The sequence below is a fragment of the Myotis brandtii genome, unplaced genomic scaffold (genome assembly GCF_000412655.1).
Source record: "Myotis brandtii unplaced genomic scaffold, ASM41265v1 scaffold273, whole genome shotgun sequence".
Lineage (NCBI taxonomy): Eukaryota > Metazoa > Chordata > Mammalia > Chiroptera > Vespertilionidae > Myotis > Myotis brandtii.
In genome coordinates, this window is record NW_005360391.1 from 947,047 (window position 1) to 959,972 (window position 12,926).

The window sequence follows — 12,926 nt, forward strand, 5'->3', positions numbered from 1 at the left end:
ATAATAAAGAATTTTTAAAAAAAAAAGTAAGAAAGCAAGCTCCATCCTTTCCCCATAATAGGCTGTCCAAGACCTGACTCTAATTAGGATATTTAGGTATTTAGAATAACAACATTTTTGTACAATTAGCACAGTAGACTCCTTATTACAGCTAGACATTTGTTTCAAAAGTTTAGACATCCAGCTTTCCTTTCACCACTACAGTAGCAGCCATGAGTATGCTCAGGCTTCAAAAGAGATTGTCTCCCGTGTCCTCCGCTGTGGCAAAAAGAAGACTGGACTCCAATGAGACCAATGAAATTGCCAATGCCAACTCCCGTCAGCAGATTTGGAAGCTGATCAAAGATGGGCTAATCATCCAAAAGCTTGTGATTGTCCATTCCCAGGCTCAATGCCAGAAAAACATCTTGGCCCACAGGAAGGGCAGGCATGCGGGCATAGGTAAGTGTAAGGGTACTGCCGATGCTCAAATGTCTGACAAAGTAATCTGGATGAGGAGGATGAGAATTCTTTGCAGCTACTTAGAAGACACCGTGAATCTAAGAAGATGGACAGCCACATGTACCACTGCCTGCACCTGAAAGTGAAGGGTAATGTGTTCAAAAACAAGCAGATTCTCAGGGGACACATCCACAAGCTGAAGGCAGACAAGGCTCACGAGAAGCTTCCGGCTGACCAGGCCAAGGCCCGCAGGTCTAAGACCAAGGAAGCAGCAAGCACTGCGAAGAGTGGCTGTAGGCCAAGAAAGAAGTCATCAAGACTGCCCAAGGAGGAAGAGAACAAGAAATAAAGTGTCACCTTTCTTAGCTACACATAGTGGCTTTGGCAATTGCACTAATCATTTAATGAACATAGCCTTCAACTACCAAAAAAAAAGTATAGGCATCCAGTCCTGGTCAGTATGCTCAGTGGTTAGACCTTCAGCCTGTGCACCAGGGGTTGGTGGGTTTGATTCTTGGTCAAGGGCACACACCTGGATTGCAGGTTCAATCCCGAGCCCTAGTTAGGGCACGTGCCAGAGGCAACCAATCAATGTGTCTCCAAAATCGATTTTTCTCTCTCCTGCGCGCTCTCTCTCTCTCTCCCCCTCCCTCCCTCCCTTCCACTATCTCTAAAAAAATTAAAATAAATTAATAGGAAAAATCTCCTCGGGTGAGGATTAACAAAAACAAAAAAGGTTTAGGCATCCAATTTACCAATACATACACTCTGAAATATCAAGTACACTAATTACAAAGCTAACTCAAAGAGTGCAAGTTCCCATGATTTGTGAACTGCAGTTTGGTAGCCATACATTCAAACAAAGTATGATCAATCTTTGGATATATTATTACTGATAATTATTCCTATTACAAGTCAGTGAAGAATGTTTAAAATACTCAAATAGGCTCTGACCAGTTTGGCTCAGTGGATAGAGCATCGGCCTGCGGACCGAGGGGTCCCGGGTTCGATTCCAGTCAAGGGCATGTACCTTGGTTGCGGGCATATCCCCAGTGGGGGGTGTGCAGGAGGCAGCTGATTGATGTTCCTCTCTCATCGATGTTTCTAACTCTCTATCCCTCTCCCTTCCTCGAAATAAAAAATCAATAAAATATATTTAAAAAAATAAAAAAATACTCAAATGGTTTTGGTATATATAGTAAAATTTAAATTCCAGATGCCAAAATATATTTCAAAACATTTAAGAAATTATAGCTATTGCGAAATGTTAAAGAAGATAAACACAATTTTCAGAACCACATTTAAGCAAGACACAAATCCCAAAAGCCATACACAAAACAGATTTGCCTAAATGAAAATACTCTCAACTTTTATATAGCAACAATACATCATAAACAAAGATAAAGCAAATAAGTGAGGAAAATACATGCAACCTCTGCCAAAATAGTAATATTATAAATACGTGCGCGCACAGTTTCCTTGCATATCAGGAAAACAAATCAAGACAACCATTTTCTGCCAGACTGGAGAAAAACAAAGTTGATGGATAGCTGATAAAAATTAAAAACTTATTATGTAGGGGGACTAAATGGTGATGGTTGGAGAATTGACTTGAGGTGGTGAACACACAATAAGTGTACAGATGATGTATTATAAATTGTACACCTGAAACGCAGATAATTTTATTAACCAATGTCGCCCCAATAAACTCCACAAAAAAGTTTTTGTGTTTTGTTTTTTTTAAAGAATAAGGTAGTTATTATGTGTAAGTTGCACGGATACATGCCCACAATGTCAGGTAAAAGGCTGTTGAATATAATTATGATAAAAGCTACTATTTATTGAAACATATTCCAGGTTATGTATGAAGCACTTTATATTATTCCCAACTGTTCCTAACAATTCTATTAACTCTCTCCACTTAACAGGTGAAGAAAATTAGAGAAAAAGAAAAGAATTACCTAAATTCACTGAACTATGGTACCAGGCATCTGATTATAATTATAACCTCTATGTATAGAGGCTAGAGTGTCTCCATACATCTTTCACAATACAGCCTTATATTTTTAAAAATTATGTGTAGTGTGCCTACATGCAGAAACGAGATGAGAAAATTTCATTTTCTATTTTATAAATTTGTTTCAATTTATTAAATTATTCTTAACAAATGTTAATGATACCATATAAAAGTTGAAAACCTTCTAATTCTACTATCCACCATTAAATTAAGCTAGTGACAGTAAGAGACTAAAATCATCACCTGGCAAAAAGGTAGACCAAATGCTCAATTTAAAACAATTAAGTAGCTAAAAACCAAGTTTATGCTAATCAAATGCATTATTTTAAAGAAGTAAGATTTTAAAAATAAGTTTTTCGGTGCAGTACTTATTAGAAACTAGAGGCCCAGTGCACAAAAATTTGTGCACTCGGGAGGGGGGGAATTCCCTCAGCCAGGCCTGTGCCCTCTTGCAGTCTGGGACCCCTTGGGGGATGTCCACCTGCTGGCTTAGGCCCACTCCCCAGGGGATCGGGCCTAAGCTGGCAGTCAGACATCCCTCTGGCAGTCCGGGAGCCCTCGGGGGATGTCCACTTGCCAGCAGGGAGCAGGCCTAACCTGCAGTCGGACATCCTTAGCGCTGCTGAGGAGGCAGGAGAGGTTCCCGCCACCACCGCTGTACTGGCAGCCGTCAGCCTGGCTTGTGGCTGAGAAGAGCTCCCCCTGTGGGAGCGCACTGACCACCAGGGGCAGCTCCTGCATTGAGCATCTGCCCCCTGGTGGTCAGTGTGTGTCATACTGACCAGTCATTCCCAGTGATTCTACTGTTAGGGTTAATTTGCATATTGCCCTTTTATTATATAGGAAAGAGGCCTTGTGCATGGTGGGGGCCAGCTGGTTTTTCCTGAAGGGTATCCCGGATCAGGGTGGGGGTCCTGCTGGGGTGCTTGGCCAGCCTGGGTGAGGGGCTGATGGCTTTTTGCAGGCTGGCCACACCCCCTTCAGGGGGGACCCTCATCCCATGGGGGTGTGACCAGCCTGGGTTAGGGGCTGAGGGCGGTTTTCAGGCTGGCCCCGCCCCCCAGTGCCCCAAGCTCCCAGCATCTCCTTTTTTTCTTTTTTTTTTTCTGGAATTTATTTATCTTCTATAATTGAGCAGAAGCCACGGCCTGGCTGGAAGCAGGTATCTGGGATTTATTTATCTTCTATAATTGAAACTTTGTAGCCTTGAGCTGAGCCCAGGGCCAGCCAGAGCAGGCGGAAAGCTTGGCTTCCTCCATCGCTGGAGGCAACCCAAGCCTCCTGCTCGCTCCAGCTCTGTGGCCACCGCCATCTTAGTTGGGTTAATTTGCATACTCGCTCCTGATTGGCTGGTGGGTGTGGCTTGTGGGTGTAGCGGAGTGGCGGCGTGACGGAGTGATGGTTAATTTGGATCTTTCTGTTTTATTAGTGTAGAAAACAAATACAGGCCTGGCTGGTGTGGTTCAGTGATTGAGCATCGAACCACGAAGAAGAAGAGGTCACCAGTTTAATTCTGATCAAGGCACATGCCCAGGTTTCAGGCTCAATCCCTAGCAGGGGGCATGCAGAAGGCACCCAATCGATGGTTCCCTCTCCTAAATGTTTCTATCTCTCTATCCTTCTCCCTTCCTCTCTCTCTAAAATCAATAAAAACATATTTTGGGGGAAAAAGAATGAAAGAAAGAAGCCCGGCAGGTGTGCCTCAGTGTTTGAGCATTGACCTATGAACAGGAGGTCAGGGTATGATTACCGGTCAGGGTACATCCCTGTGCTGTAGGCTCCATCCCTGGTGGGGGCATGCAGGAGGCATCCAATCAATGATTCTCTCCTATTGATGTTTCTATCTCTCTCTCCCTCTGCCTTCCTCTCTGAAATAAAAATATACTTAAAAAGAAATAGCAAATATAAGCAACATCATGCTTTATTAACCACTCCAGAAAACTGCTAAGGCATCCAAAGTGACCCAACTTCATCAATCCAATTTTCCTAAAATCTCCTTTTTCTCATTTAACTCATTTTTGCCAAAAAGTATCCTATATAATAAAAAGGTAATATGCAAATTGACCCTAACGGTGGAATGACCAATCACTATGATGACGCACAGTGACCACCAGGGGCAGACGCTCAACATAGGAGCTGCCCCCTGGTGGTCAGTGCATTTCCACAGGGGGAGCACCGCTCAGCCAGAAGCCGGCTCATGGCTGGCCAGCACAGTGGCAGTGGTGGAAGCCTCTCCTCTGTGGCAGCACTAAGCCATTAGTCGGAAATCCCCCAAGGGCTCCTGGGCTGCCAGAGGGATGTCTGACTGCCAGCTTAGGCCGATCCCCGGGGGGGAGCGGGCCTAAGCCAGCAGGTGGACATCCCCCGAGGGGTCCTGGACTGCGAGAGGGTGCAGGCCGGGCTGAGGGACTCCTGAGTGCACAAATTTTCATGCACTTGGCCTCTAGTAGTATAATAAATACTTAAGCTGAAATTTACTGAACTCCTAAATACATGTGAAAGACAACTTTAAAATCAGTAATACAAAGACAAAGTCTGTTCTCAGTGACAGTCTCAAATTTGGTCTGAGATTCAGACCCTTAATAGATAGCTTGGGGCGGGAGCTGGCTATGAGGGGTCAATGGGTGAAAAAAAGAGTACAAATGTAAAACTTTCAACAATAAATATTAAAACACACACACATGCAAAGTAAAAGCTTAAAATAAATATTACAGAAACAAAAAAATCAACAGAAGGAAAAAATGAGAGGTGTGCCCTCTAAATCAGTGGTTGCCAACCTTTCAGACCTTGTGGACCACCAGTTGGCGACCACTGCTCTAAATGACAGGAAAGGAGGGAGGAAAGTGAGGTCTAGGTAGATGACTAATACGAAAGAAAAGCACAACATGCCCTAACTGGTTTGGCTCAGTGGATAGAGCATTGGCCTGCGGACTGAAGGGTCCCAGGTTTGATTCCGGTCAAGGGCATGTACCTTGGTTGCGGGCACATCCCCAGTGGGGGGTGTACAGGAGGCAGCTGATTGATGTTTCTCTCTCATCGATGTTTCTGACTCTCTATCCTCTCCCTTTCCTCACTGTAAAATATCAATGGAATATATTTTTTTTTAAAAAGAAAGAAAAGCACAACAAATCAACAATGATGCTTTCCAAATAGTAAATGTTTAGTACCTTTGCATCCCAATCTAAACAAATCTCATACTACTGATGAATTCCTGCCTCCTCATTTTAGGCATTTGGTATATGCCAGTGATGGTGAACCTATGACACGCGTGTCAGAGGTGACATGCGAACTCATTTTTTTGGTTGATTTTTCTTTGTTAAATGGCATTTAAATATATAAAATAAATATCAAAAATATAAGTCTTTGTTTTACTATGGTTGCAAATATCAAAAAATTTCTATATGTGACACGTAGGTATAAAAGGACTTTTAATTTTTAGAAAGACAAATTATTATTGAGTTATTCCCCATTAAAGACTTTTAAGACATACATTTCCTATCACTGACCAATATTTAATACTGACATGATTATTAGTCTTCTCATTTTGTACTACTAGAAGTACAAAACCAGACAAACCACAGCACTCCTGAATCAATCTGCCAAGAACATTCTGAATGAAAGAAACATAAAGAGACTCTGAAAAAGTATAAAAATGTATTGCAAAGAAATAGTCAAAAATATATTAATGCATAGTATTATTCACAATAACTCCAGGAAATGTAATTTAGAGGTCACTGATGACCAAGATGTCAGGAATATTATTCATAACCCCAAACTATAAAAACCACTATAAACTGCAAGAAGCTGGTTTGTGGGCAAAATATAGAGGAAATATAAATTTGAAAGACAATTTTGTGACAGAAGAGGAAGAAAGTAAAGATATGTTTAAAAATAACAGCAACTACATTTTCCTTCCCCAGACTTAAATTTCCACAAATAAAAATGCTATACAATTCTGGAGAGCTGCAATCCAAAGATTAAAAAGTGACAAACACCTTTCCACCGAAGGCAGTGGTCACAAAATGGACTTTGTAACTGGTAAATCTACACATAGCTTTAAATAAAACAGTCACGAAAAATACATACTAATATCTTAAATTCTATGTTATACTTTCACATATACCATAAGTATATAACAAATGTTACCATAAAAAATTTTAATATTCAAATGTTCTAAAAACAACTTGATATTGAAATTTAGTTCTATTAAGACATGTAAACAGACTCCACCTTAGCTGATCAAACAGTTCCCAACAAGGTTCACAGGCAATGTGGTACAGTACTAGAATGAGAATGGAACATGGCACCCAGTGTTGAATTAAGGCCCAATCTACAACTTAGCACCCTTAGTTCTTTGGACAAGTAACTACTTTGAGCCTCAATTTAACCAACTTTAAGGAAAACTAATGTCTCCTCCAATGCTGTTATTTTGCTAACTGTAAACTGAGACTGTGCAATTACTTAAAAGGTGGTGAATATTCAAAACAATAAACAGATAGAATAACAGACATGCGTCCCTCCCACCAGAGAGAGAGAGAAATAGCTAATAATCCAAATGGCCTCATTTTGCCTGCGAGTCGTCTTTATAAACTTGCCTACATGGAAGTGAAGGTGAAATTTAATTGTAATGTTAAAGATGGCTTAGCTACCAAAGAATACAATGTTCTAATGAATCAAACATTTTAAAGATTATATATAATCAAGTCAAGAAGCTTTTGCCTAAGCGACGGTGGGAGTTACGGGGACTAGAACTGAATCTATATATATAAAAGCCAAGCGACCGAAACAACAGAACGACCGGAACAACCGGTCGCTATGACACGTACTGCAGCAGCCAACTGGCCCGATCGGGGCCCCGACCAGCCCCCACACCCTGATCGGGAGCGGGGCCAGCTGGCCAACCGCCTGCGGCCCCTCCCCCAGCCAATCCCCCCCGACTGGCCCGGCACAATTAGCCCCCATCGGGGCGGGCCGGCCGGACCCCACCCATGCACCAATTCGTGCACCGGGCCTCCAGTAGGTTCATAAATGTACTCAACTCAAATACCTTCCCTCCCAACTTCTCCATGAAAAAGCATAAACTGAAAACATGCTTAAAGTAAAATACCACAGTTTAAAACCATGACTAATATTCATTAAGCAGCAAACAATTCATTACACAATTTCCAAATCCTAAAACCTGTGAATCAAAATTTCTCACTTAGCCCAGCCAGAGTGGCTCAGTGGTTGAGCATCGACCTAGGTAATATAAATTTGAAAGACAGATTTATTTTCTTAAATAAAGAAAAAATGTCTTTAAATCATGTGTCCTTTCCTCCACACTATGTTAAAAAACCACCAGAGCCCTAACCAATTTGGCTCAGTGGATAGAGCATCTGTCTGCAGACTGAAGGGTCCCAGGTTCGATTCCAGTCAAGGGCATGTACCTGGGTTGCGGGCACATCCCCAGCAGGAGGCAGTTGATTGATGTTTCTCTCTCATCGATGTTTCTAACTCTCTATCGCACTCCCTTCCTCTCTGTGAAAAATCAATAAAATATATTAAAAAGAAAAAAAAAAACCCACCAGAGCTGCTGCACTGACACCACCATTAAAAATAGCAGCTTGAGGCAGTTGTTAGCTGTTACTATACAGCAGTAATTCTCAAACTTTCTGGTCTTAGGATGATTTTATAACTTTTAAAATTTACTGAGGACCCCAAAGAGCTTTTGTTTATATGGATTTTGTCTCCCCGTATTTACTGCATTGGAAATGATAAACCTGGAAATTTCTTTAATGTTTACTCATTTAAGTAACAAGAAATCCATCACATCCTATCTAATAAAGAGGGAATATGCTAATTGACTGTCATGCCTTCAAGGTGGCAATGCTCAGCCCTCAGCCCCACCGGGGGCGCCTGCCTCCGGAGTCCCCCAGTCCCCTCAGCCCCACAGCCGCCCAGGGCCGGCCCGAGGTGCAGGCAAGCCTTGGCTGTCGGCTGCCTAGCCGCCCAGGGCCGGCCCCAGGTGCAGGTAACCAGGGCCGGCTGAGACTTGCACTGCCAGCAGTGGCAGCAGCAGAGGTGTGATGGGGGTAGCACCTTCCCCTGACCACCAGGTCACCTCCTACCCGTAAGGGCTCCTGGACTGTGAGAGGGGGCAGGCTACGCTGAGGGCCCGCCCCCTTCCAGTGCATGAATTTTCATGCACTGGGCCTCTAGTGTTAACATAAATAACTTTAAAAAAAATAACTGCTTCCCAAAACAAAAATTGTTAGAAGCATGACACTGTTTTACATTTTGCAAATCTCTTTAATTCTGGCTTAATCAGAGACAGCTGGATTCCCTTGTTTCTGCATTCAATCCCTTTCAATAAGCTGTTTTTGTAGACATATATGAAGAAAACCTGTCATCATACCATTGTAACTGGAGAAGAGTATTTTAGTAACCTTTCAAATAATTGTGGATATTCTTCTTAGATACTACACCAAAACTCCACAAGTGATTATTTCATTCATATTATAGTATGAAAGCTGAAACCAGATCAATAAACCCTTTGTACTTTGTTGCATTAAAATCCATTGGTCTACCTTGCACTTTGAATGTACCTTTTACCCACAAGTGATTTTATTATATCACTAGAGGCCAGTGCACGAGAACTGTTCATTGGGGAAGAGGGTCCCTCAGCCTGGCCTGTGACCTCTCGTAGTCCGGGACCCCTCGCACCTTACCACCCACCTGCAATGGAGGCGAGAGAGGTTCCCGCCACTGCTGCTGTGCTTGCCAGCCATGAACCCAACTTCTGGCTGAGCGGCGCTCCCCCGTGGGAGCACACTGACCACGAGGGGGCAGCTCCTGCGTTGAGCATCTGCCCCTGGTGGTCAGTGAGAGTTATAACGACTGGTCGTTCTGCCATTCAGTTGATTTGCATTTTATGCTTTTATTATATAGGATGATTGGTGATTTGGAATATGTGGGCTCACTGAATTATACATATTTTCCAGATGCTGACACATTATTACACACTATCCAAAAAACTATACAAATTAATATCGCCACTAATCAAATTAGAAACATGTTTAATTGTTGAGAGGCTATCAAGCATTACAATGGCAGAACCATGCTTTCCAAAATTCTAATTTTGGCTTGAAAGCTCAAATTTTATCATTGACCACAAATACTATGTTATATTCCTTAAAGAGGCAGGCTCACTTCATTTTCAAGTAAATGCTAAATAGTCAAGTATGACTACCCACGGTACATCACTTGTTTTTTTTTTAGGTAAAAATAGAGCTTCATAAGAAAAGCACTAGTTTAGTGCTTCACAAATCAATCATACATGTGTCCTTCTCAAAACAGCCATTCTACTTTTTAAATATATATTTTATTAATTTTTTAGAGAGAGGAAGGGAGAGGGATAGAGAGTCAGAAACATCGATGAGAGAGAAACATCGATTCAGCTGCCTCCTGCACACTCCCCACTGGGGATGTGCCTGCAACCAAGGTACACGCCCTTGACTGAAATCGAACCTGGGACCCTTCAGTCCGCAGGCTGACACTCTATCCACTGAGCCAAACCAGTTAGGGCGCCATTCTACTTTTTAGATACAGCTTTATGTGTAATTCCCATTTTATCACAGAATGTTTAAAAGACAAACTCAAAGATCAACATTTAATAAAACTAACATTACTGATTCATCAAGGACTTTTAATAAACTTGTATACGGTGAAGAAATACGACGACTACTAGCACAATGCTAACTCTGCCTTGATTCTTCCTAAGCCCTGAATAGTATTAGCCATCATTTCTTTTGCACCATTGGTGCAAGTGTCAGTAGAGTATAAAAACATACCTCAGTACTGTTATGAAATAGTTTGGATTTTATGTACTCCTTGAAAGGATCTCAGGAACTCCCACACCCCAAGGCTTCCTCAGGTCACTCCGTGAACCACTGCTACAAACAATATTAGTATCCACCAACATGTCCCAGTTCAACTGATGACCACATCAAACTACTCCAATCCCTTTTGGTGACAGCCCCACAAATATTTGTGAGGAAAGTTATTATATCCCTCAAGTCTCTTGCTAAATATCAGCAATCGGAATATAGTTTCCATCAGGGCATTATACTCTGTATTAATGCAGTGGTTCTCAACAAAAAGATTTTGCCCCAGAGTACATATGGCAACATCTAGTGTTTTTTTAGTTATCACTACTAGGAAGATGGGAAGGTGGGGCTGCTGAAACCTAGCAGGTAGAGGGGCAGGAATGCTGTCATACACTCTACAATACACAGGACAGCCCCATGAGAGATTATACAGCCCAAAATGTGAGAAACTCCATTAATGAACCTCATTACCATCAAAACTGTTGGAAGCTTTCATCACCATGGCTCTTAAACCATATGAACCTTTCAAAATTATATATGCAGCCAAACCGGTTTGGCTCAGTGGATAGAGCGTCGGCCTGCGGACTGAAGGGTCCCAGGTTTGATTCCGGTCAAGGCCATGTACCTTGGTTGCAGGCACATCCCCAGTGGGGGGCTTGCAGGAAGCAGCTAATCGATCTCTCTCATCGATGTTTCTAACTCTCTATCCCTCTCCCTTCTTCTCTGTAAAAAAAATCAATAAAAATATTTTTTAAAAATTATATATGCAATTATGTATGGTTTTTAGATAAAATATGGGCTTGTTCACAATGTTGTATAATGACCTAAACTTCAATAATTTATTTTGATTTGGTCCAGTCTGACAAATTTAACAGGACAGGCATACCCAAAATTAAAGTGAAAGTCAAACCTAATATACCCTAGAAATCACAATTCAAAACTTCAAAGGAACAAAAATTAAAGACAGCTGACAACAGAACATGAAAAACAAAGCAAATTAATGAGGGAAAGGGTCTATCTAACTAGGCAGATTTGGTCTTTTTTTGTACACTTTGGGTTAAAAATGAGAGGGCTAGCTAATGAAAAATTTGCCATATTGTTGACATTTCAAGAAGCACACTGGAAAGACAATAACCCGGTATAAATTTGCTGTCTTGACTGTGTCTTCCATCTTATACATTTGAACTACTGTCTAAGAATTTGAAGCACCTAGGTTTTCAAAGGAAATGTACACATCCCTCCTCAAAGGAAGTTTGGGAAACGTAGGTATAAATGGACTTTCGCTTTCTAGAAAGACAATTACTTGAGCTATTTCCTCATTAAAGTCTTTTAATGCATACATTTCCTATCACTGATCCATTTTTAAATACAGACAAGATTACCAGAAACAGAAGTCCCTTTTCAAAAGCAGCAACAAAATGTGAGCTAACACAAAGAAGTCACATGGCATCACTGCAAACATTTAGGTTTATTCTAATTGCTGCTGAATGGGAAAAGGCCACAAAAATCTTGCTCAGACAGGGTTCTCCTGGTGCCTCTTTTCACCGTTCTATGAAAGGATGAATCAATTAGGAATCCTGCAGATTCTAAGATCTTAGGTCTGTATATTTAATTAAACTAACAAATATTCTCATTACAGAAATATGTTGCTAAGCCTCTTGACAAAATGACAGGAGTGTGTGAAAAAAAAGGAGTATGAAATTCCTTTTGAAACGATTGTGTAAAAAGCGGATGTCTTTAAAGCCTGTGTCAAAGTTAGAGCCTCACCTGTAAGAGACACGCACACACATACACGTATATATCTACACTCACATACAGGGTTAGGGGACAGCAGATTCGCAGTTGTTTGTATGGAACACAATAGTTAATAAATAATAATACAAAAATAAACTGTTTCTCATACAACCCTAAACCTACTTTTGCCCCACCCTATCTAAATGAAACTGTAAAACTATCATTAATAGGTGCAAAAAAGAAACTGTCTTTACTTAAAAAACAAAAACCTGATGTGCTACAATAGGTGTCTAGAAACCATTACTTTGCATTGAAGTAAAAATTCGAGTGTCAAGGACATACTTCGTTTTGGAGCTACAAAGAAACCACCTCCCTCCCTCCCCCATCTGACAGGGGCACTCCACTCTGAAATGCAGTCTCACTATTTAGGCCTCAACGCGGCTGTATAAACGCAGAAAACAAGCTGCATGTAACCTTTCTATCCCAACGACGATCTCTAAAATGACATCTCCTTTCAGTGAGAAAGGGGAAACTTTCTAAAAGTGTGAAATGCAGGCCTAGTCAGATTCCAAGGCACCAAGGGGACGGCTGTCGGTCTACAATCGAAAAATACAAAGTATCGGGAAGAGGTGGCGGGAGGAGGACGCGCGTTGCAATTCGAGTGCAAATCCCATCAAAACAAACCGGGGCGAGCTAGCGACGCGGAAGCTGGCGCGTGTCGGAGGGCACCCCGGCTGGCGCCCCGCTCCGGGCGGCGGAAAGACGGGGGAGGAGGGGTTCGAACCGCGGGGCTCCAAGCTCCAAGCCGGGCTTTGAACCAGCGCGCCAGCAGCCTCCGACGTGGAAGGGGGTTCATGCTGGAGGCAGGC

General features: G+C 42.0%; 1 protein-coding gene across 5 annotated transcripts in view; it reads right to left on the reverse strand.

Moving 5' to 3' along the window:
- The window catches only part of PAPOLA (poly(A) polymerase alpha), a 57,787-nt gene that overhangs the window by 43,291 nt on the left and 1,570 nt on the right, over positions 1-12,926 (reverse strand). The window contains exon 1 of one of the 5 annotated variants that reach the window (XM_014541476.1): positions 10,949-10,977. The exons of 3 other annotated variants lie outside the window; for them this stretch is intronic. In XM_014541476.1, the coding sequence (XP_014396962.1) occupies positions 10,949-10,965 (17 nt within the window). In that variant the 5' untranslated portion in view covers positions 10,966-10,977. Of the gene's footprint in view, positions 1-577; positions 706-10,948; positions 10,978-12,926 lie in introns of those variants that run through there. One more of the 5 variants, XM_014541473.1, reaches the window with a different exon arrangement.